Below are 26,638 nucleotides of genomic sequence, written 5' to 3' on the forward strand. Positions count from 1 at the left end.
CCCCGGGGGCCGGGCGGGGGGCGTGTGCGGAGGTCCCGAGGTCCCAAGGCCTGGCGTGCAGTCCGCCCGGCGGGCTTCCCGGGCGGCACAGCCACGAAGTGAGCTCTTTCTGAAACCACGGAGGCCAGGCTTATTTTCAGGTTTACTAAATCTGCACAGATAGGGTTCATTTCTGTGAGCACACAATGAGCATCAACTCCACATGGCGAAGCTGCCGAGGCTGCGGCACTGGCGAGGTGGAGGGTGGCCAGGCAAGACCAGTGGGAGTTGAGGCTCTAGGGCGCCGGATGATCGCCCGATGGAAGCCGGGCCTGTCAAAAGTGGAGGCCGGTGTGACCTGGGGTAGAGGACAGGGCAGTGCCAGCGTAGGGTGCCTCGCACGTCGGATTAGGAGTGAAGTTTTACTCCGAGGTATGGAAGACACCGAACATTTATAAACAGGACAGATGCACAAGAGGCAATAAAAGCAGAGGCTGGTGATCTGCAGAGTAGCCCTGCAATACCCATGCAGTGGTTCTCCGACTTCCACGAACTTAATTCCCTGTGGGGAGCCCCTTACAACTGCTGCTCGCCTGCCCCGGGAATGAGGCTGGGTTAGACGCCCTCGAGGTGAGGCAGAGGCTGCCGCTTTACCAGCGGTCTGGCCAAGCTGGCCAGACCAAGCTTGGAGACGGAGAAGCCTGCAGACCAGGGTGCAGCACGGATAACCCAGAAGTTTGCTCTGGATGGCCCCTCCCCTCTGCTACCAGAAGCCCAACAGGGTCTGCCCCTGGCCTAGGTAAGGAAGTGTGGCTCAAGCAAAGGACCAGGGGTGGTTTCATTGCATACACTTAGGTGTTGCTTAGGGAGGAAGACAAAAACCCAAGACCTTTCTGTAATATTATGCATCAAATGACACATTAGCCAATGTAATCCTGCAAATGGAGGCTGCCTACCCACCAAGGAGGGCTTCTACTTCAGCTACTGAAAGAGACTCCTTAATGGAGGATCAGGGAAGTCATAGCAGTGCTTCATGTCTCTTGACACCCTGTCCATCATTAGTGACCTGTTGGGCCATAGCCTGGCCTAATCTGCATGACCATAATATACTCTTGATCTATGACGTACGGGTGGACCCTGGACCACCATCCTGAAGGAAGCATCATCTTGACTGTTGAAGTTCTGTTAAGAGATGGACCCCTCTATCTCTAAGCAGGAGTCCTCCTCCAAGAGGAGACCCTGTTCAGGCTGACCATCCCCAGTGCAGGGGTCAGAGCCTCATCTCTCCATATATTCTCCAAAAGCCCCCAGAAGAGCTCTCTTCTCTTTTTTAAAAGATTATTTATTTATTTATTTATTTATTTATTTATTTATTTATTTGACACAGAGAGAGTGAGCGAGCACAAGCAGGGGAGCAGCAGGCTCTCCACTGAGCCAAGGAGTCCGATGCAGGGTTTGATTCCAGGACCCTGGGATCATGCCCTGAGCCGAAGATAGACGCTTAACCAACTGAGCCACCCAGGTGTCCCGAGGAGCTCTTTTCTAATGGCAGGATGGAACAAGGGACACTTGCAAGCAAGTCTTCCTCCAGCTTCTGGTTGGTGGCCCAAACACCAACCCATGTTGATACCTTAATCAAACATTTAGAGGCAATCCAGGTTTAATCATTGCCTGTTTTTATTTGAAATTCTTGATGTAAAATTATTTTCAAGGAACAAAAGAGATTAACATGTCAAAAGATCTCACATTTATAGAAAATGATCTAAGACCAAATTAATGCTAATAAAAAAGGCCAGCATAACCTTGGATAATTTAATACATTAAACCTGGGAGTGGGGGTAGGGAAGGAGAAAAGAGGAATGTATCTTTAGCACTTATTTTTTCTAATATTCATATTTGTGCTTCATCATGAAGTTTACTGTAGATTAAGAAGCTAGTTATTTCCATATAAAATCAAAATACAAGATGAAATGTATTCAGATCAGGAATCCACCTTCTGAAGAATGGTTCTTTTGGAAGAGAAAATTAATATGTAAAATAAAAATAGAAACAGCCTTCCATCTACACTTAAACGGCAGCCAGAGTAATGGGATAACCACTATTTATAGAGCACATATCTATTTAAGCCACTTTTTTCTAGGCCAGAGGCAACGCTCTAAGCCATCGACCTGGAAAAACAAAGGATAAGTGAAAAAAAGAGAAACCTCAAGTTAAAGTAATTCCATCCCCTCCGTTGGTTTTTATCAGGAATTGGGGAACTCTGCTTTGGCTAAGGCAGTGGGAACACCCCTCAAGGGCTGAAAGCGAGAAGGGGCAAGGAGGAAGTTGCCTGTGGGACCTCAGCGTGAGGTTTCTCCTTCCCAAAATCAACCACCAGGTCTGACTGTTCTGACTTCCAGGTCACACTCGGTAATTCCTAGGTAACTCTAAACAAAACCTAAAATGACAGCATCCTCTGCAACAGTCTCATCCCCATCAGAGCCAGTAACTAAAAGCCATTATGTTGCAATTGATTATTTTATTTTCCAATCAGCCAAGAGTCCCAACTTATGGCTTTCTTCCCTTTTTACGCAACGACTGTCCTTCTCCAGAGAAAGCGACGAATCTGCCTCCAGCTTCATCCTGAGTGTGAAGATAAAATACTATTTTCAGAAACTCCTTGGAGTCTTAGAGTAAATGCTTGATTCTGTTGACTCATGTGCCAGCCACCCATTTCCCTTACTTCCACATTATTCATAATAAGAAATGGCCTTGAAATAGAAATCATAATCTATTGAATCGAGAAACGAAACCAGAGAATCACAACTATGCCTCTACCAACAGCTTTTATTCTCAGGTTGAATGTACATCCTTTTGCAGAAGCATTATGTTTTCAAAATGTAAAAAAATATAAAATACACCCCCCCCCCCCACCCAAGGGGGGGGGTGTATTTTTATTTACAGAAAAATATCTGTAACTCTACCACCCAAGACGACTTCCGGCCAATTCTCATGCTTCCCAAGCCTCAAGTTGATGAATTTCTCTGCTAAGATACTCCAAAGGCTACAGAGAATTCTGGCAGTTTTCCACCATTGGATGTTACTTCCTTTTTCTTTTTAAATTTAAGATTTTACCTATTTATTCATAAGAGACACACAGAGAGAGGCAGAGGGAGAAGCAGGCTCTACGCAGGAAGTCCTACGTGGGACTCGATCCCGGGACTCCAGGATCACGCCCTGGGCTGAAGGCGGCGCTAAACTGCTGAGCCACCCGGGCTGCCCTGGATGTTACTTCCAAGTTTGTGGTATATTAAGCTGCTGTGGCAGCTTAGTGTTTTTGCACACAACTCTTGATTTTTTTTCTTAGAAGTGTTATTCTTTCGTAAAAGGATTGCATTTTAAGTAAGTAAATAAATAAGTAAATTTAGAATCGCACATATTTTTAAGGCTTTTAATATTACGGTCACTAACGAGCCCTGAGAACCATACTATCGAGTTATTTTGCCACCACAGCAAGTGTCTTTACTGAGCATGTATTGCTAGTCAGTCAGAGGCATTCTCCATGGAAGAGGAGGATTTCACATTCCCCGATATGTACCCCTGCACCTGCCTCTCCCCTCCCCCCCCAGAAAAGGGCATCACCGGCGGGGCCGTACAGGGCTTATGTGGTGGCAACCGTGTATGTCTGAGTCATAGCTGAGCGGTTCAGTCTTCCTTTCCTGCAGGGCCTTCTGTTTGTCCTGATGGCCCGGTGTCTGGTTTCTCTCTTCTGAACACCTTCAATGACAGCAGGCACCCTGCTGGTTCTGTCTGCTTGAAGGGGTTTCTCCTTGGGGTCTTAGGCTGCCCAACCTCACTGGCCATCCTCTTGGTGCTGCGAATGGCTTCAGGGCTCCCTGTTTCCTGGATCCAAGGCTTTCTTATTTCTACTTTATCCCCTTGTTTTAGTTGGGTACACTCTCCAAATGCTTCCTGAGAAAGGCTGCTTGAAGAGTATCTTTTTGTGATATCTTACATGTCTGAAAATAGCTTCTTCCGCTCTCACATGTTTCCCTGACAGGTTGACTGGTGTTCGCATGCTAGGGCTTCCATAACAAAACACCACAGACTGGGAGGCTTAAAAAACAGATGTTTGGTTTCTCATAGTTCTGGAAACTAGAAGCCCAAGATCAAGGTTCTGACAGTTTTGGTTTCTTCTGAGGCCTTCCTTGGCTTGCAGACTGCTGCCTTCTTGTGTTCTCACACGGTCTCTCCTCTGTACATCCAACTTTCCTCTTAGAAGAGTCAGACTGGATTAGGGGTACCCTACTGGCCTCATTTTAACAGAATCACCTATGTAAAGGCCTGGTCTCAAGATACCTGAGGTGCTGGGCGTTAGAGCTTCAAAATAGGATTTGGGGGAACACAATTCAGCCCATAAGAGCTGGGTACAGAATTTTTTGGGTTTTCTCTCAGAATTTTGGAGACGCTACTGCGTCATCTCCTAGCTTCTTGTGTCCTGCACTAAAATGATGCCATTCTTAATCTGTGATACAACCTCTTTTCTCCTTCTGGAAGCTTTAGGATCTTTTCTTTGCTTGATAGGGGGCTATTTTCATTCATGGTGCTGGACACTCAGGGGTCCTCTCAGCCCCAAACTCTGGCCCTTCCATTTGTGGAAATTATTTCCTTGATGGTTCCTGATCCTTTGGTTTCTCTCATCTCTTTTCAGAACTCTTCAGAAAGAAACTTTCTGACTGCAGTCTCCACACTGGGGTGAGCTGGCTGGGACGTTCCCCAGGGCTTGTCAGACTGTCCACAGAAAGCTCCTCCAACTGCAATGAGCAACCCTGGCAAGGGAGTGTGAGGGAGCTAAGCAAGGGAAGGACACCAAGGGTGTTCAGGATGCAAACTGTCACTCATTCTTTTAGTTCAGTTCTGTTATCCACTGGACTGATGGCCCGGTCTAGGGATCTGCTGTGATGCTTCTTTCAGAAGATGAGCCTCCAGCCTTCTCCTAGGGTCAGGCAGGTGAAGCCCTAGCGGGGAGGAGGGGTGGCTGCTGTGGTTCTAAGTTCCTTGTGACACACATTCCATCTTAGCCCCCCATTTCCAGAGGTGCCTTTCAGAGCTCTACTATCTACACCAATTGCCTCCCGGCTTTCCCCACAGGAAGCTCAGGATGCAGCTTCCCATGGCCTGTGAGGTCAGTTACCTTTTACCTGTGAGGTCATCAGTTACCTGTTACCTGTGAGGTCATTATCCTGTTCTTGGGCTTTCAAAGTTCTGTAGCAGTTGCCTCCTCTTCTTGTCAATGTCCTTATTACCTTATTATCCTTCCGCCACAGCTTTAGTAGGGGTTCAGGATGGGGTAGAGCTAAGCATGCGCCTTTGATCCCACCGTTAGCCATGCATTTCTTCTTGAGTACTTATGAATTAAACAGCTCCAGCTGTGCCTGCCAGCCTCCCTTCCTTTTCCCGCATCTCCAGCAGGCAGGTCACAAGTCAGCCTGGAGGAAGCCCCCGGCTGAGGCCTCTAGGCCCGAGGCAGCAAGCCCCAGGCTGTAGCTGGCAAAGGACTGGAAAGGCACTCACAGAGGAGTCAGAGGCTGAGGTCTCACAGGACCACACTTTTCCTCTGAGCCTGGAAGTTCCCCAACACTGTGTTAGTTGGAGGAACATTAAGGCCACGGTGGACTGTAAAGGGGTAGGAAAGGTGTAGACAGTGTTTTGGCCTCTATCCCCAACCACCCCACAGGTAGAGGGGAAGAGGCTGCTTGATGGCCCTGCAGTCAGGAGCTAGCCAGTGACTGATCCTATCTAGCAGCCCATCCTGAATGGGCTCACAGATCATCTGTCCTCTAGCCTACTCTAGATCCTTAAGAGACTGACCATCTGAAAAAAGGAACCAGGAGAGTGGTGGGTGTAAAAGTGTTGGAGTTCTAGAAATACATAGGACAATGGCCATGGCTGCGAGGTGGGATGGACCATCTGCAGTAGGGTGTGCTGGGTTTTCTGAGCCGGTTTCTAACACTGGGAAGAAATACCTGCAAAGTAGAAACCTACCCTTTGCCAACACCTGTCGCCACCTGCAGCCCTCCCTTCCTGTTACAGGGGAACTCCTAGGCCAGAGGAGGCTGTTCCCCTCAGGTCTCAGTGGAGGCCATTTCTAGAGTGTGGGTGGCACAGAGGCAGCCATGTAATGGTCAGGAGCTTGCTCCTGTGCTCTGGATGCCCTCACCTCCACGCTCACATCTGTAAAAATGCAGATGATCAGAGCAGCCACTTCAAGGGACCGTGCTGGGGATTAAATAACTAAATATAAAGCACCAACATGAAGCCTGGCACTTGGGTCAGGGCTCTGTGAGCTGGTATGGTGCTGGTCACTACTACCAGGTGACACTAGAGCTGTGGCCTGCATACACAGGACAATCAAGGTACCAGGGAGAGGAGGGCCCCAGGCATGGGGAAAAATGTAACATAAAAAGCCTCATTCAGAATAGAAAGAACTTTCCAGTCATCACTAACAAAACTTCTCATTACCAGTGAAATAAACTCACCTCTTCAACTTTTTTGACCAGGGGACGTGAATTTCTGATGAAAGTGATCTTACCAAGTTTAAATTCATAGTTGGGAATTCCTCTGTGAAAGAGAGAAAGAAAGAAGAATGTTAGTTGCAGGATAAAAACATTAAAATTTGCTCCTGCCAATCAAGAGAAAGGCAAGCAGAGAGACAAGTGTGGTCCTGGTGACTCACTCTGGGGTTTACCGCTGTACCCACTCTGGCCTCGAGCCAGCCCTCTGGCACTCCCCAGTAACCTTCCTGAAGTAACCAGAAGGCAACTGGAGCAGAGGCCTGTTGACCTAGTGCCTGGCCTGCAGTGAGGGGCCACCTGGAGGCTTGAGGGGCCCTCACCATCTCTGTCCTGTAGTCTCATAGACCCTGCAGGGCTTCTCACTAAACTCCTTACACTCTTTCTTAAGAGTCTGGGTAAAAACCACACTTGCAGTGTTCTCCCTCTGCTCTCACACACAGCAGACAGGTGACATATCTCATCCCTACTACGTCCATGACAGCCATCAGAGCAAGAAACCTCCTCTGAGAGTCCCTAAGCCAAATGGTAAAAACACCTTAAGGCAGCTCCTGCCTCCTGTCTGAGGGAAGTCTACATAATGGGGTCTTGATCAATTATCAGAAGTCACAAAATAGAAAAAGAGATTACTAAACAGGAACCAGAAAGATGTGAAACACGAGAGCAAACTGATTAGGGAGCATCTGGGGGCAGGCGGAGGCTGAGCAGGAGGGACGGAGGGAGGCTAGATTGCAGTGGGAGAGGCCTGGCGGATGAGGCAGGGCACCAGTATCCTTCCCTCACCAACGCACACCGGAAAACGCCTGCTCTGGTGGTAGTGCAGCCCACCCAGGAGAGCAGGCGGGGTCCCATCCATCCACACGCCAGCCTCCCTGGTCCAGACTTCGTCTCCAGAGCTAGAGTGAGGTGGCCCCACCCCAGGAATCTGGCGGAGAGCCTCCTTAGAGGAGGACAAAGCATCACAGTGGAAGCAGAGCCAGAGCAGACCTACCTTTTAATGTCTCCAGGCTTGATTGGGGAGGGGCTGGGCTCTACACCTTTCTTCTTCCCGTCCAATCTATTCCCGGAGCCGGAGAAGGCCTAGACAAGCGAGCAGGAGAGTGCGCAAGAGCTTAGCGAGCACACACGTGCCCTGTGCCCAGACACTGCAGCCAGGATGTGTGCTGGGAGGTGTAGTCCAGACCCCTTAAGGACTGAAACCCTCACTTCCTGACAGATAAGAACTTTCCACTCGGCCCCTCAGGGGACTGATGTTGAGATGAAAGGAAACTCCTGGCCCAAGCACAGCAACCCTACAAGGACAGCCAGTAGCTAAAGGACAGATTCAAAGTTTTGGCTCCAGCCTCTGCAGGACCACCCAGCTCGGGGTCCAGGGGCGGGCTAAGGCCTCTGTTGCAACTGCCCCACAGCTCAGCTCCACTTTCTAGTCATGATTCCTCTGTTGCGTCTCAGCTCCCCGATGCCAGCGCACTAGCCATCTCTACCTGCTTCCCAGGGAGCCTGGCTGGCCGCGGTGCTGAGAGGTCATGTTCTCAGAGAATAAAGCAAATGGGGTCACATCTAGTGAATTGAAGAGAAGCATATACATGTGTTCTACTTGGTGGGTTAGAAATTTTCAAAAGGAGAAGAAAAATCAGGGCCTGCCTTTAGGATTCCAGGACAAAGTGAATGTAAAAGGCCGTGTAACTGAGAGAGTGCCAGATATGTGCATGCACAGAAACCCAGAGGTCCAATCCCTGCAGAGGTCCCCAGATGGCACGGCAGGAGCATAGTAAGTAAAACGTGTGACCTGGTACTCACACGGAAGCCCAGCTCTCCAGCATAGCCACTGTGGTCAGCTTCACCCTCCTGATGGGAACAGAAAAACAGGTGATGAGCCTCTCAGCAGGGACACTCCAGCTTTTCTCTTGGGCTTCTCATTGCTACTGCTATCCCTGCACCCCCAACAGCTGGGACACACTGTTCCCCAGGAGCAGGACATGTGACCATGTCAGCACCAGCAGAAGCCAAACTCAAGTTGGCTGCTGGGACCCACCCAGGACGCCCTCCCAGAGGCCCCGTTACTGAAGGGGGCAAACAGTGCTGGGGCTGGGGAGGGCCGCTGGGCAGAACTTACAGCTGACTCCTCATGCTGGACTTGTCTCTCAGGCTCCTTATAGCCCAGTGGGGCATCGAAGTCCACCTGTGGTCCCAAGATGAAAAGAATAATTTTGAGATATGGTGACACTTAGGCTCCCTTAGCTTTTGTTTTTAATTGAGACAACGGCAGGGTCATATGTGGTTGTTAAAAGATGCAACAGAAAGCTGCCCCTATATACTCTGCCCAATTTTCCCAATGGTAACGTTTTATAAAATCACAGAGTATCACCACCAAGATAAGCAGCAGTGGCACCATCTGGCCCTCCTATTCAGATTTCCCAGTTAAGTTCTCCCAATTTTATCACGAGTATTGGTCATTGTCCACCCCCAGTCGAGATACTAGGCTGTTCCAACCTCCCAGGGACCTCTCTGAGTTGTCCTATTATAACCACATGTGCCTCTCTCCTGGCCTTCTCCTAACTCCTGGCAACCACCAACCCGTCTTCCATTTCTAAAGCCTTGCCAATTTCAAGGATGTAATACAAATGGAACCAGAGAGAATATAACCTTTTGGGACTGGCCTCTCTTGCTCAGAAGCATTCCCTGGAGACCCACCAGGCTGTTGTATGTACCAACCAGTAGTTTCTTCCTACACAGCTGAATAAGCTTCTTTAACTTTCCAGAATATCCATGCTGCAGCACATCCGTGATGCTGGTGAGTGCAGCCACCTCTCTTGGCTGGAGATGTGTCACCAGGTCAACAACCTCCTCGCAGGCGTTCTGGCATCAACTTCCTTCTCTCTCACCCAAACAGTCCCAGGGGCTGCATGACACCCTCATGCAGGGGCACTGGCCTGCAGGGTTCATCAACTGCCCATCTTCCCCTGACCCAAATGCACTGTAAGCATCGAAGGTACTCACGTTCATGTCACACTCAATGATGGACACGGCCTTGTCAGGCTTGGTCTCCATCACCCGCAGTTCATAGATCTGTGGGAAAACAACAAAAATCAGTAGCACGGTTTTGTGGCAGCATGGGGGCTGTCATCATTCATGTTACTGCAGCTCTCTACCTAGCTCCTGCAGACACACTGTTCACCTCCGTGACACCATACCCCTGCTGCACATATTGCTGTGACAAGGGGGCTGCCTTTGTGGGGGTAGGGGGGTGGGAGGCTGCTTTGATGCCTGCCCATCACTCAGCAGAGGCTGTTCCCTCTATGTGGTTAACATCACACAGGGTAGCTATGTATCAAATTGCAAAAAACACAACCTTTATTCCAGGAAGTTCATTTCTAGGAATTTATTCCTTTTATTTTTTTAAAAAAAGATTTTGATTTATTCATGAGAGACAGACAGGCAGAGGGAGAAGCAGGCTCCATGCAGGGAGCCCGATGTGGGACTTGACCTGGGACTCCAGGATCACGCCCTGGGCCAAAGGCAGGTGCTAAATCACTGAGCCACCCAGGTGTCCCTCTAGGAATTTATACGTAAATAATTAGCGAAACACCCAAAGAGAAAATCCTAAGGCTTGCTCCAACACTGCTAATAGCACATGCTCAAAATACCTATCAATAGATATTTGTTCATATATAAAAAAAAAAAAATTACAGAAACTAGTGGAATACTACTCAGCCAACAGGAAAGTTAAAAAACCAGTTATATTGCTGCGTGTCCAAGATAATCTCAAATATGTAACAAACATAAAAAAGTCCAGAAGGCTGGGACGCCTGGGTGGCGTTCTAGAATACTGCTTATTCCTTAAGACCCTAATTCTGAAATTCCATTGGTAAATAAACTCACTTGGATTTCATTTATTAGAAAATATTTTGATTTTGCCTTCATTCTTTAAGGATGAAGATGGCTTTGGTGAGTTACTTTCTGTCAGCCTTTGAAGATACAGCTGATCCTTGAACAACATGGACTTGAACTGCGCTGGTCTACCCAAACAGGGATTTTTTTTTTTCCAGTCTAGTACCTTAAATGTATTTTCTCTTGCTTGTGACTCTTAGTAACATTTTTTCTTCAGCTTACTGTACTGTAACAGCATAGTACATGACACATATAATATACACTATGTGTTCACTGGCTGGTGGTAAGGCTCTAGGTCAATAGTAGGCTACTGGTAGTGAAGTTCTGGCAAGTGAGAAATTGTACACAGATTTTTCACTGTGCAGGACTGGGGCAACCCCAAGGGTCTACTGTATTCTGTTCTTTGGGCTATCACAGCTGCTGTTTTTTAAAGTACCTTCTCTCTGCTTACCTCTCCGTAGCTGGTATTCAGCGTCTGCAACTCATCCTGTGTGATAGATGTATAATCCCTGGAACTGTGGGCTGAAGGCCAGCTGTAAAACAAGTTCACTTACCTTCTCCTCAAACATCACCACTCCTCCATTCTTTCTTGCTGGCATTTTCACTGAGTACGTGTACCTTTCTCAGGATACCCCTATCTCCCCCATGCTCTTGGCCTTGATTCTCTGCGTAGAATTCTAAGGCACTTCTCCAGATTTAGCTTTCATTTCATGAATTCTTTGTCAGCTGTTATTTAACGGTTTTTCAAATCTTTCTAGTTATTCTTGGTAGTCTTTTGTTAATTGTTAAATTTTGTGATTCCATTAAAAAATTTGAGTATTTTATACATAATTACTTTATGCTTGCATGTGAAATGCCAATACTGATTCCCTTAAGGGTTTATTTCTGCTTTTATTGTCTCTGCTGGGGTGTCTGGTGGTTTTATTATGAGTTCTTGTTTGCTTATTCCATCTACAGCAATCCTGAGGGCTTAACTAAACAGGCTGCTTTTCCCAGGGAGAATTTGGGTTCCTTCTCCTGGGATTAGGACAACATCCACCTCTGGGTCTGTTTAAGCCCCTTTAAGGGTCTCACTTTAATGTGGAAGCCTCCAGTTCAGGTCTCCCGCTAAAGCACTGACATGGTCATTTGCACTCAGGACTATCCTGTGAGATATTCTCGAAAAACTTCTATGTTCTTATTAGCAAGACCAACAATGCAGTCATAATCTAGACTTTATCCTAAAATTAATTGGGTTTTATCAGAAGGGCTCTTTAGAGTATCTAGCCTTCCATACCTCCAGAAGTAGAAGTCCAAACATGCATTTCAATTCTATGTATATTCTATGTAGCTTACCTTCTAGTGCAGAAATTTCAATGTTGTCTTTTATTGTAAATTTGGGTTATATTCAGCATTATTACCTTAATGTTAAGAACACTAACACTGGGCAACCGGGTGGCTCAGTGGTTTAGTGTTTTGCCTTCAGCCCAGGGCCTGATCCTGGAGACCCGGGATCAAGTCTCACGTCAGGCTCCCTGCATGGAGCCTGCTTCTCCCTCTGCCTGTGTCTCTGCCTCTCTCTCTGTGTCTCTCATGAATGAATAAAATAAAAATCTTTAAAAAAAAAAGAAAGAACACTAACACTAAGGGGCCCATAATGAATTATGAAAGCTTCAAGTATTCAGTTAAGGTGGAAAATATCTAAAATGTTCCTCACAAAGAAAAGGAATGAGATTACTTCTTAGTTTTTTTTTTTTTTTGATTACTTCTTAGTTTATGAAAAAATATAAAAGTGTGATTCAAAACCCACAAAATTGAAAAATAAGGACTCTCAGTAACAAATGCCTCAAATAGAAGGAAACTCAAGAGAACACACTGGATCCCTACATTGTCACAGAGGAAGCGACTGGCTGAACCACAGGCACCTATTCTCAGTTGTGAGGGCCCAAGCCCCTGACGGGACGACAGAGTATGATGGAACAGAGAGCTGGCCTCAGGGAAAGCCAGGCAGGAGCTGTGGTCACCCCTGAGCACCAGGAGGTCTGCCCTGGCAGCAGCTCCAGGACAGTCAACATCCACACTTGCCATGCTCAATGTCCATGGCAGGATGGGTTATGAGCAGGCTTACCAACTATTACATCTTTTCCCAGTTTGCTAACCACGGATAATGGGGAGGTGGATAATGTCTTGAACTTTGTGTCACTTATACATGAGATAAATGAGAAATGGAAGGATGAAAGCTGCCATTTCACTTTACAGCTATATTGTCTAGGTCCAGACAGTTGGGAAGCACAGAATCATGGATAAGCATATGTGATGTTTGGACCCAAAAGACTTATGTACCAGAGGAACTACTGAGGGAAAACCAAAGCTGCAGGAAACAGGGGAAGAGGACATGTGCTTCCATAAGAAGAAGTGACTTCAGGTGACACTGTCCTCAGGCAGAGCCAGGCTCTGCTTCCCCTGTGCCTCACAGCACTTGGAGCACATGGTAGGGCCCCTTCCTATCCAAGGGAGGAATAAGACAAGGACAAGGACTCAGGCTGCTTTGTTTCTGCGTCCCCAAAGACTAGCAAAGGGATGAGCTCAGATGATGGGTGTGGTGGAGAGCTTTCTAACGGAGGCAAAAATCAGCACCCTGGGCACCATGGGCAAAAGACATGTGATTAATAACGTTAAGCTCAGGCACCTGTAAACACCATCAATCAATTCTTGAAACAGAGCTGCTGAATGAATTACTACAAGGCTCTAAACATGAACCCACAGAGACTTAAAAAAGCAAACAGTAGGAAGCAATCATGGTAAAAGCCAGGCATACCCTGCTTAAAAAGAACCCCCATTCGGGTAGCCTGGGTGGCTCAGCAGTTTAATGCCACCTTTAGCCCAGGGCATGATCCTGGAGACCCAGGATCAAGTCCTACATCAGGTTCCCTGCATGGAGCCTGCTTCTCCCTCTGCCTATGTCTCTGCCTCTCTCTTATGAATAAATAAAATCTTTCAAAAAAAAAAAGAACCCCCCATTCAAACCCTAGAATGGACACAGCAGGTCCTCATTAGATGTGACCTCTGCTGACTGGGCTCCAGGCCCTGCTGGCTCCATGGTGGAGACACTCACCTTCTCATTATAGTTGATGGCAATCACATCCCCTGTGGTCAGACAGGCAAAGTTTCTCAAGGCATTTTCTAACCTGCAGACACACACTGTCAAGGCAACATGGCAAAATGAGCACCTTCAATCTGAGGCGAGTTCCACGAGGGGTCTGGATTAGATGGTCACTGTCACGAAGTACACCTGGCAGACAGGTACCAGGCTGGTACTGAAGCACACGGCTTTGATACAGTGGGATACTACTCAGCAGTAAGAAAGGGTGAACTACTTGCATGAGTGAATCTCACAAACACCACTGAGGGAAAGAACCCGCCAAAGTACTCCCTCGAGAAAGATAGCTCTCTGAGGGGTGGGAAGCAGTGGGAGGTCAGGCGAGGATGGCCAGGCAAGGGCATAGAGGAGCTTTTGGAAAGATGGAGATGTTTTGGTTACATGGGTGTTCACATTTGTCAACTCCTCAAACCGTGCGTCTTACTGTAAACTACACCCGAACAAACTGATCTTAACAATCCTATGGGAACGTGGAAGAAAAAAAGACCGAGAATCATGAATAGGCCTCCTCAAAAACCAAAGATGTTCTCTTTGACACTTTTGTTGTTTTTATCTTTTGGGTGGTAATCCAACTTTAGGGGTATATCTCAAAATAAAAACTAAAATAAAAATTGAAAAGGAAAAAGTAACCTGTAAGCTTTTTTTCTAATAGTAAATAATAATAATTTCTTAAACACTGAATAATCCAAATGCCCAGGCAAGGGAGTACGGCCTAATAACATGGAATATTTTAACCACATCATCGTCAACTCAGATATTTTAAATAGAATGGTCAAACATGCACCGTGGCTCCAGGGAATACCAGATTGCCTCTCAGCTGCCGAAATTGACACTCTTTCTCCACAGGCTGAAGAGTTAACCATGCCTACAGAAATGGCCTCTGAAAATAATCTGGTAAGTCTGCACCAAGACACAAGTGAAAATCCAGAGGAAGATCATTAAGAGGCTGCAGTCACAGAGGCAGACACTCCTGGGCACTGCCAGCCAGACAAGCAGACCTTGCCATAGGATGACCTCCTGCCTGCAAGATGGGAAGCATCCAACGAGTGCCATGAGCACGGCTGCCTAAAACCCCACCCTGTCCAGGGCCCAGTCACAGGAGACCCAACAGGCTCATCCACAGATACACTCTGCAAGACTCAACGCAGCTCACCCACACCCAGGACGTGGCTGGTTTGCTCCTGGGTTTGGGGCGAGGACAGTGTTCAAGTAAGGAGAGTGGATGCAACTTTTATTATTATTTTTTTTAACTGTCTACCTATCTGTAATTTTCAATTGTGTTTTTTCAACCCTTTTAAAAAACAGGTGGTGTGGGGCAGCCCGGGTGGCTCAGCAGTTTAGTGCTGCCTTCAGCCCAGGGCCTGATCCTGGAGACCCAGGATCAAGTCCCACGTCAGGCTCCCTGTATGGAACCTGCTTCTCCCTCTGCCTATGTCTCTGCCTCTCTCTGTGTGTCTCTCATGAATAAATAAATAAATAAATAAAATCTTAAGAAAAAAATGTTTAAAATAAATAAATAAATAGAAAACAGGTGGTGGAGTGACTGCTCTATAAGATGATCCCACAAGCTAAGCTGGGGCCTTCAAGGCAGAGGTCTAGACCACAGATCACACACAGCATGCTCCCTGCCCACACTAGTTACTCCTTAAATTATCAATACACATGTCTAGCTTATGTTCAGAGAACGTATCAAAAGCTACTAAAATCTAAAATCTTTTCTTTCCTCTTGCTGACAGAAAACATACTGTGTCACATTCCCCACTGGTTTGAGTGAAAAGCGCTAACCCTGGGTGAAAGGAGAGGCTAAGGCAGGCTCACAGCTGAGCTGGGGCACCAGGGATCCACCCGATTAGGGTCTAGACGAAGAGTAGCCAGCCTCCTTTCACCACAGCACACTGAGTTTTGTGCCAGGTGCCCCAGTCCCTTGGGGGGAGGGTTCCACTTTGCCCTCAAGGAAGTGTCTGGAGAGCAACCAGGTGAGGCCCATCGAGCACCTAGCATGCTTATCGAGAGCCAGGGCCAGGCTAGGGCGAACATGCTGGCTGACCGCCATTATTCTCAAATCACAACCTCAATCATAAACATGTGTGATCCCCAAAGTAGGCACATGCTCAACAAAGAGCTTGCTGTTTACAGACTGCCAGCACACCCTTCCTTTGTCCAGAAGAACCCTTCTTATCTCAAAAGGATACACTGCTTTGGGGTTGGTGATGTCCAGGAAGTCAGGGCTCTGAGGCTGGAATTTGGAGTATGTGGCCACTTGAAGGTTGACACTCTCCACCTGAACCAAGCCCCCTTCTTCCAACAGCAAATTCTGCATCATCTAAAGGAAGAAGAAGGCTACATGAGCTTCCTGGAAATCAAATGGCCAGCATGAGCATCATCCAAACACACACAGCAGGCCCAAGTCTGACATTCAGACGGCCTCTTCCTTGGGCCCCTGGAAGAGGAACCTGAGATGAGGACTTGGGGACAGGTAATTTGTGATTTGATGTTAGGAGGAAGGAAAAAAGCAAGGTGGCAAACAAGTCAAAGACATGAAAGGAAGGAGGTCTCAGGGTGCTACCCAGGTGGCTTCAGTGGGCATTGTGTCTCTACCAGCCTCTGAAAAAACATGATCCACTGGAAGGGTCACCTGGAAGGCATGACCACCAGTTCCAGGTCTCCTAGGGGCAGTGTTTCCCCAGGGACGCTCACCCTTCCATACCACTGAGCTGTCCCACACCCAACTTACAAGGTCTTAGGGCAAACAGGGCTGCAACGAAGACAGGATAATCATGTCACCAAGTGGGCTCATTTCACATGGAATGGCCTTACAGCTGAGGCACAGGGGTGGTGACAAGTCCCCAGAGGTCTGCTAAAGGGGGTCACAGAAAACTGGTAAGACACCCCCAAATCTCTATGAAACCACTCTGTGTAGTGGACGCTGGCTGAGGAACAAGATAAAGAAAAACACAGGCCTGTGAGTACCTGGTGTGCAGGAGTCAAGATACCACAACAAGGCTGACACTCAGGGGTCTGAGACAAGGAGGGTGGGCTAGAAATGAAAAACCTTGCACGTCTTGGAATTTTTTTTTTTTCTTATTTTAGAGTTTCTTTCTTTTTTCCTTTAAGATTTTATTTATTTGGGAGAGAGGACCCATGTAAGTATAAAAAGGGGGAGGAGGAAAGGGAGAGGAAGCAGAATGCATATTGAACATGGAGCCCGACACAGGGCTTGATCTCATGACCCTGACATCAAGACCTGAGCCAAAATCAAGAGTCAGCCACTTAACTGACTGAGCCACCAAGGGACCCCTTAGAGTTTCTTTTTTAAATTTTTATTTATTGTATATTTTTTTTATTGGAGTTCGATTTGCCAACATATAGTTTCTTAAAGAGAACTTCAAACATATAAAAGCAGAGAGAAGGGCAACCCGGGTGGCTCAGTGGTTTAGCACTGCCTTCAGCCTGGGGCATGATCTTGGGAGTCCCGGGATGGAGTCCCACATGTGGCTCCCTGCATGGAGCCTGCTTCTCCCTCTGCCTGTGTCTCTGCCTCTCTCTCTCTCTCTGTGTCTCTCATGAATAAAGAAATAAAATCTTGGGGACCCCTGGGTGGCTCAGTGGTTTGGCGCCTGCCTTTGGCCCAGGGCGTGATCCTGGAGTCTCGGGATCGAGTCCTGCGTCGGGCCCCCGGCATGGAGGCTGCTTCTCCTTCCTCCTGTGTCTCTGCCTCTCTTTCTCTCTATATATCTATCATGAATAAATAAATAAATAAATCTTAAAAAAAAAAGAAATAAAATCTTTAAAATAAAATAAATAAAAAATAAAAGCAGAGAGAACCAGGGACAGCTGGTGGGCTCAGTTGGTAGGGCATGTGACTTAATCTTGGGGTTCTGAGGTAGAGCCCCATGTTAGATACAGACTACTAAAAACAAAACAAAACAAAAAAACAAAAAGAAGAACTGCATGAGCAAGCCTATACACACCCAGCCCTGGTTCAACAGTGACCAGGTTACAGCTGACCTCGGCTCCTCAGTCACTGCTCCCCACTCCCTGGCCCCATCCCACACCGAGTCAGTCCCAGGTGTCACATCCTTCCGAGAACACTTCACCCAGATGGCACTGCCAACAGTGGTTCTGCCCAGAGGCTCCACGGAGGCAGTTAGTTATGAGGTGACTCTAAGAGTCCACAGACAGGATGCTGCTAAGAAAGGCCATGGCCAAAGTGGGCAGAGGTCATGAGTGAAGCTGCAGGGTGAGCAGGGACCTGCAGAGGTCCTGACACACTCGTTGAAGGGTGCTCATCAGGCTGGGGTGGTCACTCCACCAGATGCTACAGGCAGGCTGACAGACTTGGTAACTGGATGTTCGGTGACCCTGGAGAAGGACGCTTTCACGGAAAGTGCTCTAAGCCTGGAAGTCAGCCTCCTGCAGCCCAAGCTCACATTCCCTTAGGAAACCAGCAGGTAAAAACTGATGGCTGGAGGAACAACACAGCCCACTGGCAGCTCAAGGAGAAAGGGCACAAGCCCAGGTCACCTTTTTTTTTTTTTTTTTTTAAGTTTTTATTTATGATAGTCACAGAGAGAGAGAGAGAGAGAGAGAGAGAGAGAGAGAGAGGCAGAGACACAGGCAGAGGGGGAAGCAGGCTCCATGCACCGGGAGCCCGACGTGGGACCCGATCCCGGGTCTCCAGGATCGGGCCCTGGGCCAAAGGCAGGCGCCAAACCGCTGCGCCACCCAGGGATCCCCCCAGGTCACCTTCTTGTGGCAGACTCAGACATGACTTGTGGAGAGAAACAGATGGTGGACAGCAGTGAGGAGGCCTGCTCCAGGTCTGGCCCTTCCTTGTGTGCATGAGCCCCTGCAGGCTAGTACTGGCCATGGAGCATAGATAGTATGACGGGGACCCCGCAGGAGGCATCCACACACTCCCAGTGGTCCTGGGCAGGGATCTTGATCTAGGCCAGCAGATGAGGCCTCAGGTGCTAAGAGAAAGGCCAGCATCTGTTCTAGGCTGACTTACCCTGAAGAAGCCTGAGAGCTCCAAGTGGGATGGAGCCCACCAAGGAGCTAACAGAAGGCACCTGCTCACATATCCACTGCGGGAAGAAAGATCCTTAGGCCGGCTCTGCAGCACCAGCTGGGAAAGCCCAGGCAACCACCTACTCTAGCCAAGAGCTGCAAGGCCAGCTCAGAGAGAGGCAGGGCCATGCTATCTTAAGAAGCTTCCCAGGGGATAACTATTTCTCAGCAAAAGGGATACAATTAGTTTTCTGATCCAAAATGGTCTGAGAGTCTGGACAAGAGGCCCCCCAAACTCTATGTCTATGGGTTGGAGAGTGCACTTTTAAGGTACAGTTCTTTCCAGTGTTACCACCTCATAAAGGTCACAGAGGGGCTCTGAGGATCCAGAATAGCCCTGGGAAACTGTCAGTGCCCCACCATTCAGCCCACAGCACTCTATCTGATGAGTGTAGGACAAGGCCTCAGGCCCATGAAGAGCACCTGTAAACCCACAGGACAATAAGGCAGTGAGCAGCAAGTGCTGGGGAGGGCAAGCAAGCAGGGAAGCAAGTTGAGTCTGGGCTTTGTGGCATGAGTAAGAGCTCCCTGGGGGACTGGGGCTGGAAAACAACATAGGACAGGACAGGCAGCAAGTGAGATGGGAATGCAAGATTCCTGTAGCGAAGAGGCTGGCAGAGGCTAGCGCTCAGGAAGGACCCACGCTCAAGAAAAAGTCTGAAGGCAAAAAGAGAGGCTTTGTTTCCTTAGCAAGGAAATGATGTGCTCTGGAAAGACTCAGTTACAGAGAAGTATCTAAGCGCATGCACATGCATACACACAACAGAACTGGGGAAAAATTAGTAGAAGCGGGGAGTAGATGTGTTAAAATCTAAAATCCTGTACTCAGTCCACTTCAAAAATATTCTTGCTTTACTATTTTCATGAAAGCCTTACCCAGGAGATAGTAGATAAACAGCATGGCTGTGGTTTCTGGGCTATGAGCTGATCATCTGTCAAGAAATAGCCATGCCCCAGCCCGCACAGCCTTGTTCTGAATCCCCTCCTTGTAGCCATCATACATGCTGGGAGCTGCCCTCCTACAGGACCCCAATCCTGAGACAGGCCACAGACTCTCAGAGACTGGCACGGCCCCACTCACCCAGTGTGGGAGGTAGCAGATGCCCTCATCGGCCACAAACTCTAGCACACCACAGTGCGTCATGCGGTCCGAGTTCTTGTTGGTCAGTTTGAACAGCATGGGGTAGGTAATGTTGAGTCGGCCTAAAAAGAAGAAAGAGGATGAGAGGCACAGCTACTGTGAAGGGGAAGTTCTATTTCCCAAATGCGTTCCTCTGAAAATCAGCCTCCCTGGGTGTCCACTGTGGCTCCACATAGTCTTGCTCCCCAGAGCTGAGACTCAGACCCATGAGGCGCTTAGGCCTCTAGGTGCCTGTCCACCCCCAATCCTGTGCACATCACTTGGCCCAGAGCTCAGGAATGTTTGGTGACCCAGGGACACAGTACCAGCTTACACTCGATGTTTTCTGAAATTCCAATGTAAAAAAATGGCAAGTCACTAACAAATAAATGAGTTAATGTAATTGCCAACCATGTGCCGGACAAAATCCCCACCTGCAGGTTTCTAGTTATAAAGGTGGGAAAGAAACATGTGCACCGAGATGCTGCAGTGCTATGGGCAAGATGGTGTGGGGGAGGCAGCATGCTGACAGAACACCATGTGGGTCCTGGGCAAGACTGCCAGGGAGGGATGGCCAGAGAGGAGGCAGCCCGAACAAAGGCATGGAGGCACGGGGAGCCCAGCCAGTCTGGGAATGGCTGCTCATCATGTAAGACTGAGAACAAGGGTGTGAGTGTAGTCGGGAGGAAAGAGAGGCAGGGCCAGACACCACGCAGTGGGGGAGCATTCAGCAATGCGGGCTCTCTGCAAGGTCATGACATAGCATATCCCCTTGCGCTAGTGGTCCTGAGATGAGGCTGCAGGGACAGCAGGAGGCAGGCAAATAGGACTACAGGCAGGCTGACCCAGGAGGGCAGGAGGGGCAGGCAATGTGGGACAGGAGGACCTAAGAGAGTCGGGGACCTGGGAGAGGGGTCTGGGACAGACTGATGCAGACAAGTTTGCCATGTCTCAGACTCTCACTTACTATTTCGAGACCAGTGAGGTAAGGACTATTGTCACTCCTTTTATCTACAGGGCACTAACATGCCCAGTCAGCAAGAAGCCCAGAACCACGCAGCCCAAGAGCAATGACACTGGGGCTTAACCACAGAAGCCCACTTTAGCCTGTCACTTTAAGCAAACATGGCTGCAAAACCCCCGTTCAGTAGCAGAAGGTACTCCTCCTGGGGTCTTTCTAAAAATTATGGTGCTGCAGATCAAGTAAGAAGCTTGGGCAGGCAGCCACAGATGGGGGAAGAGCCTCCAGAAGTGGCAGAAGCGGGTATGGGTATCCTCCCCCATCACCAAGGGTGACCTGGACACTGGAGTACAGTGGCCAAGGGCCCAGAGAGCAGCGCACCTCTCGGCTATGGAGTCGTGAAGGAGGATGGTGGTCAGTCAAGGTGAAGCAGGTCAGGCTCTAGCCAAGGATCCAAGATTCTTGCGGTTGGAAGAAACCCCTGTGCTCCTTAGTCTGCTGTGGTTTTCACACAGCATTTTCTGATTTAGAGAAGTGACTTGGGGCTCCTGAGCCCTCTGCACCCCCTCACCTCCTCCAAATACAGTAGTAATCCTTTTATAAATGAAGACTCTCTGTAAGATTTTATTTGGACAAAGTTCCTTCCACAACTTAAAAGATTTGAACACTGATCTAAGTCCCACTGTCTCAATCTGAGTCTCTTCTCAGATGCTTGAACCAAGAGTCACACGGGGCACTCAGTTCCTGGGTCAGCTCAAACGGAAAGGCAGGCTCTCTGGGAGGCCTTATTTCCTCCTCTATGATGGGGCTATGAACCCAAAAGCTCTATTAACCCACTGGCTGTGCAGAGGCCAGAATTAAAGGGCCTTCACTGGGTCGTAGTCACTGCTGCTGCTTTACTTTAGCCCTGCTGGCTAAAGGCCACCTCCTGCCTTACTGGCATCACATGGACTTAGGCTATTTATGCACATACCACAGGGTACCATCTAGGGGAGGTACTCCTATCACACAGAAGCTTTGATGGAAAGGTGCGTGCGTCCCTGTTTAAAGATGAGGACACGGGCAGCCTGGGTGGCTCAGCAGTTTAGCGCCACCTTCAGCCCAGGGCGTGATCCTGGAGACCCAGGATCGAGTCCCATGTCGGCCTTCCTGCATGGAGCCTGCTTCTCCCTCTGTCTGTGTCTCTGCCTCTCTCTCTCTTTCTCATGAATAAATAAATAAAATCTTAAAAAAAATAAAAATAAATAAATAAAATAAATATGAGGACACTAAAGTTCAGAGGCCAAGTCACTAGTCTATAGCCAGGTACAAAGACCAAGTTGGAATGATAGTGGACCCATGCCCCTTCTCTACAGTGCTGCCCCACATGTATGAGATGCCAAGCGTGGAACTGCCCTCTGGTGGCTTCCACCATCTCCTGCCTCACATGGGAAGAATTCACACTAGAAAGACCACTGAGTCTCAAAAGCCACTGGTTGTGCCTGTGGCTGGGTTCATGAGGTTCCTCATGGGATAAAGGGTTGAAAAAAGAGAAAGTATCTGATGAGAGGGGCAGCGTCTAGGGTAGAAGACAATAGCTCAATTTTTGATGTGCTTTTCAATGCAATGGGGCAGACAGAGCTAGAAATTTGTGCCTGGAGCTAAGGAAACATGTTTGGGGAGGAGATGAGTAGCCCGCCACATGGCATCCTCCTGGGAGCCCATTGTCTTCTTTAGGAGAAAACCTAGTGAACCCAGGTGATAGCATCAGGGTGATGCCTCAACAGGGTGAAAAGCAACGGTGCTCGAACTTTCTTTTAGTCCTGATGGGATCTGAATAAGGTGTATATTTGTGTGTGTGTGGTGGGGGCGGTAAAAAGAATAGAGCCCCCTTCATAGGGGAGGGACCCAGAGTGAGTACTCACTGGCCCCTGCCTAGACAGCTGGCCACTCACTGGAGCATCTGCAGGCCAAGCTCTCCAGCCTAGTACGCACCCTCCAGGGACAACTGCCAACCAGACACGGAGAAGGTTACCTATGCTTGGACATACTGAAGAGCATGTGCCCAGTTTCTGATGTCCGTATTTAAATTCCCTAGTCATGGAGAGAATACTTACTGAGTTGATCAAGGGCTGAGGGTGGCATAATTACTGTGGAAAGAATATTTAAGAAACATTAAGAAAATAAAATTAAAAAGGCAGAACAAAAACCAAAATTAAATTTCTGTCATGTCTTTAAAACATACTAAATGGAATTTGTGAAATAGCCAGTATTTCATAATGATCTTTTATGAGGAATTGTACTTGCTGTAATTCATTGTGGGGAGCCAAATGGCCATCAGCCATAAATCTAATCATAATCAGGACTCTCCCTCCCACCCCCAGTCCTCCCCTTAGCAAGTCTAGGGCAAGTAAGATTTTCACTATAACTAGCTTCTGGTTACACATGCAAAACAAGGGCTACTGAAGACTATAAGTACTGTGGGCGGAGGGCAGGAAAGGTTACTATTCAAAATAAAAACGAGCACATACTCTTCCCTCCTTTCTCCACATCTGACCTGTCATTAGGCCCTGCAAGCATGGACACGGAGAAGCAGCGGTACTGCGTGGAGAAGCGGTTCTGGAAGACCCGGGGAATCGGGTGGTCAAACATGTTGAAGGAGAACTACAAGGAAGGAAAGAGATGCTGGAGTTAGAACAAAACAAAGGCACATTTCTTCCCATTGAAAGTCCACAGAAGTTAGGGCAGTTAATGCTGCTGAATGTCCTCAAAGAGTAATACGCACCACTTCTCGCACCAACATCTCCATGAACCAGAACAGTCTGCCTAAAGTACTTCCTGGTAGCACGGTGAATCTCAAATCTTTCTACATACCTGCCCAGTCTCATCCCTCCCATCTCAATTCCACTACTTTTAGAAAGTGCAATCCTACTAAAATATACAATTGGCCCCATCACGCCTGTCATTAACCTCTTTCAGTCTCCCACCCCTCACCCAAGGCTCCAGGTCAGACCTCACACATACCTCAGGGACTGGTTACCGATGGCCCTGCAATCTCCTATGCCTGCCACACCGGGTTCCGCCAACGGAACTTTCCCTCTTTTCGTTAATTAAAAGAAACACACCTATTTATTGAGTGCCCACTATCTGCCAGGCTCTGCTCTAAGCACTAGCAAAATATTACTCTATGATGTGTGCTCACTAACAAAACAGGCACACCAGCCCTGGAGAAGCTGACATTCAAGACAAGGGAAACAAGTAAGAGAAAATGCCTGCATGTCTGGGCTTGATAAATGCTCTAAGGACAAGACAGGGTAAGGGACAGAGAGCTCCTGGGAATGCTGTTTTAAATGGGTGGTCAGGAAGGAATTCTGCACAGACCTGAATGCCAGGAGGGAGCCAGGTAAAAAACAGGGAATGGCATCCCAGAATGCAGGAAGAGTAGGCATGAGGGGTCTCTACCCCTCCCCCGGCTTCCATGACCATCCTCTCCTTGTTCCAGGAACCTTCCCTGCTTTGCCCAGGATCTGAGCTGGTGCCCCACAAAGGCGCTCTCATGTTGTTACACTGAGGTACTCCCTCATGTTAATAAGCCAAGACATGCTACCACCAAAAAGATTAAATACACCAGTTCTTCACACGTGGATTATGGTGAGGCTTAGAAAACACATTACAGGGCAGCCAGGGTGGCTCAGCAGTTTAGCGCCACCTTTGGCCCAGGGCATGATCCTGGAGACCCGGGATCGAGGCCATATCGGGCTCCCTGCATGGAGCCGGCTTCTCCCTCTGCTTGTCTCTCTCTCTCTGTCTCATGAATAAGTAAATAAAATCTTAAAAAAAAAGAAAACACATTACATAGCAATCTGGAGTCTTCTCAAAGTTACCATGACGCCCCCCCCCCATATAAAATTGCACAATAGGGTATATATCAAAAGAACTGAAGGTAGGCTCTCGAAAAGATTATTTGTCTAATGTTTGCATGCTCATAGCAGCACTACTCATAAAAGCTTAGAGTTGGAAACAATCCAAGTGTCCATCAACAGATGAAAGGCTAAAAAAATGTGGTCCACTCACAAAACGGAATATTATTCGGCCTTTAAAAGAGAGGAAAATCGTATCACATACTAAAATGTGGATAAACCTTGAAGACGTTATGCCCAGGGAAATAAGCCAATCACAAAAAGACAAATACTATATGATCTCACTTTTATGAGGTCCCTAGAGTTGTCAAATTCACAGGGACAAAAAGTAAAATGTTGGTTGCTAGGAGATAGGTGAGGGGAAATGGGGGACTTGTTTAATGGGTACAGTTTCAGTTTTACAGGATGAAAAAATTCTGGACACTCAATACACAACAATGTGAATATAGTTAACGGTATAGAATCTACCCTTAAAAATGATTAAGATGGCAAATCTGTGTTTTTTATACGTTTTAAAAAAGCATCTCACAATAGACAAATATTTCTTGACTTGATTCCAAGCGTACATTAAATAGAGGGAAAGCCATAAACTGAAAAGGTCCTTTACTAAGCCATTCCAAAATTAGCAAGATGAATCTGCGGTATTCCTAAAATATAAACACAACATGTTCCTGCTTAAAATCTCAGATGGCTCTTCAATCCCTGGGAGCTTTAGTGTAGTAGTTTTCAAGCCTCTGTCCCCCCTTTTAAGCAGAACTCTTGCAGTCTTGCCAGAGGCATAACAGATGTGAAGGGAGATGTAGGGGGGGAGTGGGGGGGGGGCTTCCCTGAGCCTTTCACTACACCGCTCCACCTAAGCCATTTTTTTCCTTTGCTTCCGTTCCTCCTTAAATAAGAAAATCGCCCCAAAGTATTTAACACCCTTAAAAATTTGCCTTCAATCCACCCAGGAGCCTGACCTTGAGCCCCTCCCAGCTGCTCCCTACCCCGAGTCCTACTCTCCTTTATATTCCAAAGCCTTATCACAGTGCCTAGACCTTTCTCAACTCTTTAAGTGGATGAACTTGAGAATGGAAACACGATTCCACAAGGACAGAAAACGGATGTCACTTTCGGATATGACTTAATAACCATTACTTCTTCTTCTTCTTTTTTTTTTTTTCTTTTTTGGCTAAAATAAACAAAGTGACACTGATTGAGGCTAGGAGACCAAGCTTTGCGGCCAGACGGATTTGGCCTCAAATTTCCACTCCCTACTTGTCTGACCTCGAGTCAACTACCACCTTCTTTAAACCTTGGTGTCTTTCATGGTCCTGGCCTCCAAAGGTACGAGAGGGATTCAGTGAGATACAATTTAATCAGGGACTGTGGGTGTTAAAAGCTGTGAAACAAAAAAAGCACCAGCAAAATCTAGCTACTACTGTTCTCTCTCCTGAATCGCTTCAGTGGCCAAAGGCGGCCTAACCAGAGGCACGGCCCGCGAGGACCGCGCCGAGGCCCGGGGGCGAGGGCGAAGGGTCCCCGCCCCGGGGCCCGACTCTGCCCCCGCGCCCCCGGCCACCCTTCAGTTACTTCGGTGTCACGGAAACCTGTTACGTGCTTAGTTAGCCCTTGGGAGACCCGTGAGCGCGCGACACCGTCGGGGGCTCCTTTTCACCCTCACGGGGTCTAAGTCCAACTGAGAGGAAATTCGCTGCGCGTCGGGGACCCGCGGAGACGAGCCAAGGCCGACCGTGGTCAAGGGTCCGGCTGCTGCCGGCCGAGGTGACTCGGCATCTCCGCGGCCGTCCGGTCCGCCAGCCCGCCGCCCGGCCCGGGCCCCCAGCCGCCAGCCCCTGCCAAGCCGCTCTCACCATGGTGGACACCCCTGCCTCGCAGACGCCGCTTCACCCAGAGAACGTTTGGACGGGGGCCCGCCGACCCTCCGCTCGCAGCCGCCGCCTCCGCCGCCGCCGCTTCCGCTCCGACGCCCTGGGAGGCTCACCGGAAGTGCCCGAACCGACACCGGGGGAGGTGCGGCAGACAGGG

General features: G+C 48.3%; 1 protein-coding gene across 1 annotated transcript; it reads right to left on the reverse strand.

Annotated features, from left to right (window-relative positions):
* Positions 1-1,634: 1,634 nt before the first annotated feature.
* Positions 1,635-26,610, reverse strand: UFD1 (ubiquitin recognition factor in ER associated degradation 1). Its single transcript, XM_025982672.2, has 12 exons — positions 26,464-26,610; positions 23,222-23,354; positions 22,808-22,840; positions 19,712-19,833; positions 15,753-15,883; positions 13,516-13,588; positions 9,531-9,599; positions 8,647-8,712; positions 8,331-8,378; positions 7,522-7,610; positions 6,498-6,579; positions 1,635-2,601 (listed from the first exon to the last, which is right to left on the reverse strand). The coding sequence occupies exons 1-12, from the start codon at positions 26,464-26,466 to the stop codon at positions 2,527-2,529; spliced, it is 924 nt and encodes a 307-aa protein (XP_025838457.1). The 5' UTR covers positions 26,467-26,610; the 3' UTR covers positions 1,635-2,526.
* Positions 26,611-26,638: the final 28 nt, after the last annotated feature.

This window comes from Vulpes vulpes, chromosome 10 (assembly GCF_048418805.1).
Source record: "Vulpes vulpes isolate BD-2025 chromosome 10, VulVul3, whole genome shotgun sequence".
In the NCBI taxonomy this organism is placed as follows: Eukaryota; Metazoa; Chordata; class Mammalia; order Carnivora; family Canidae; genus Vulpes; species Vulpes vulpes.

Coding starts and splice junctions, on each gene's coding strand:
- UFD1 (XM_025982672.2), bottom strand. Junction 19,834..22,807: donor CTCAGCCCTTGATCAACTCA/GTAAGTATTCTC, acceptor TCTTCTTTTTAG/GCCGACTCAACATTACCTAC. Junction 2,602..6,497: donor TGGTCAAAAAAGTTGAAGAG/GTGAGTTTATTT, acceptor CTTCACACTCAG/GATGAAGCTGGAGGCAGATT.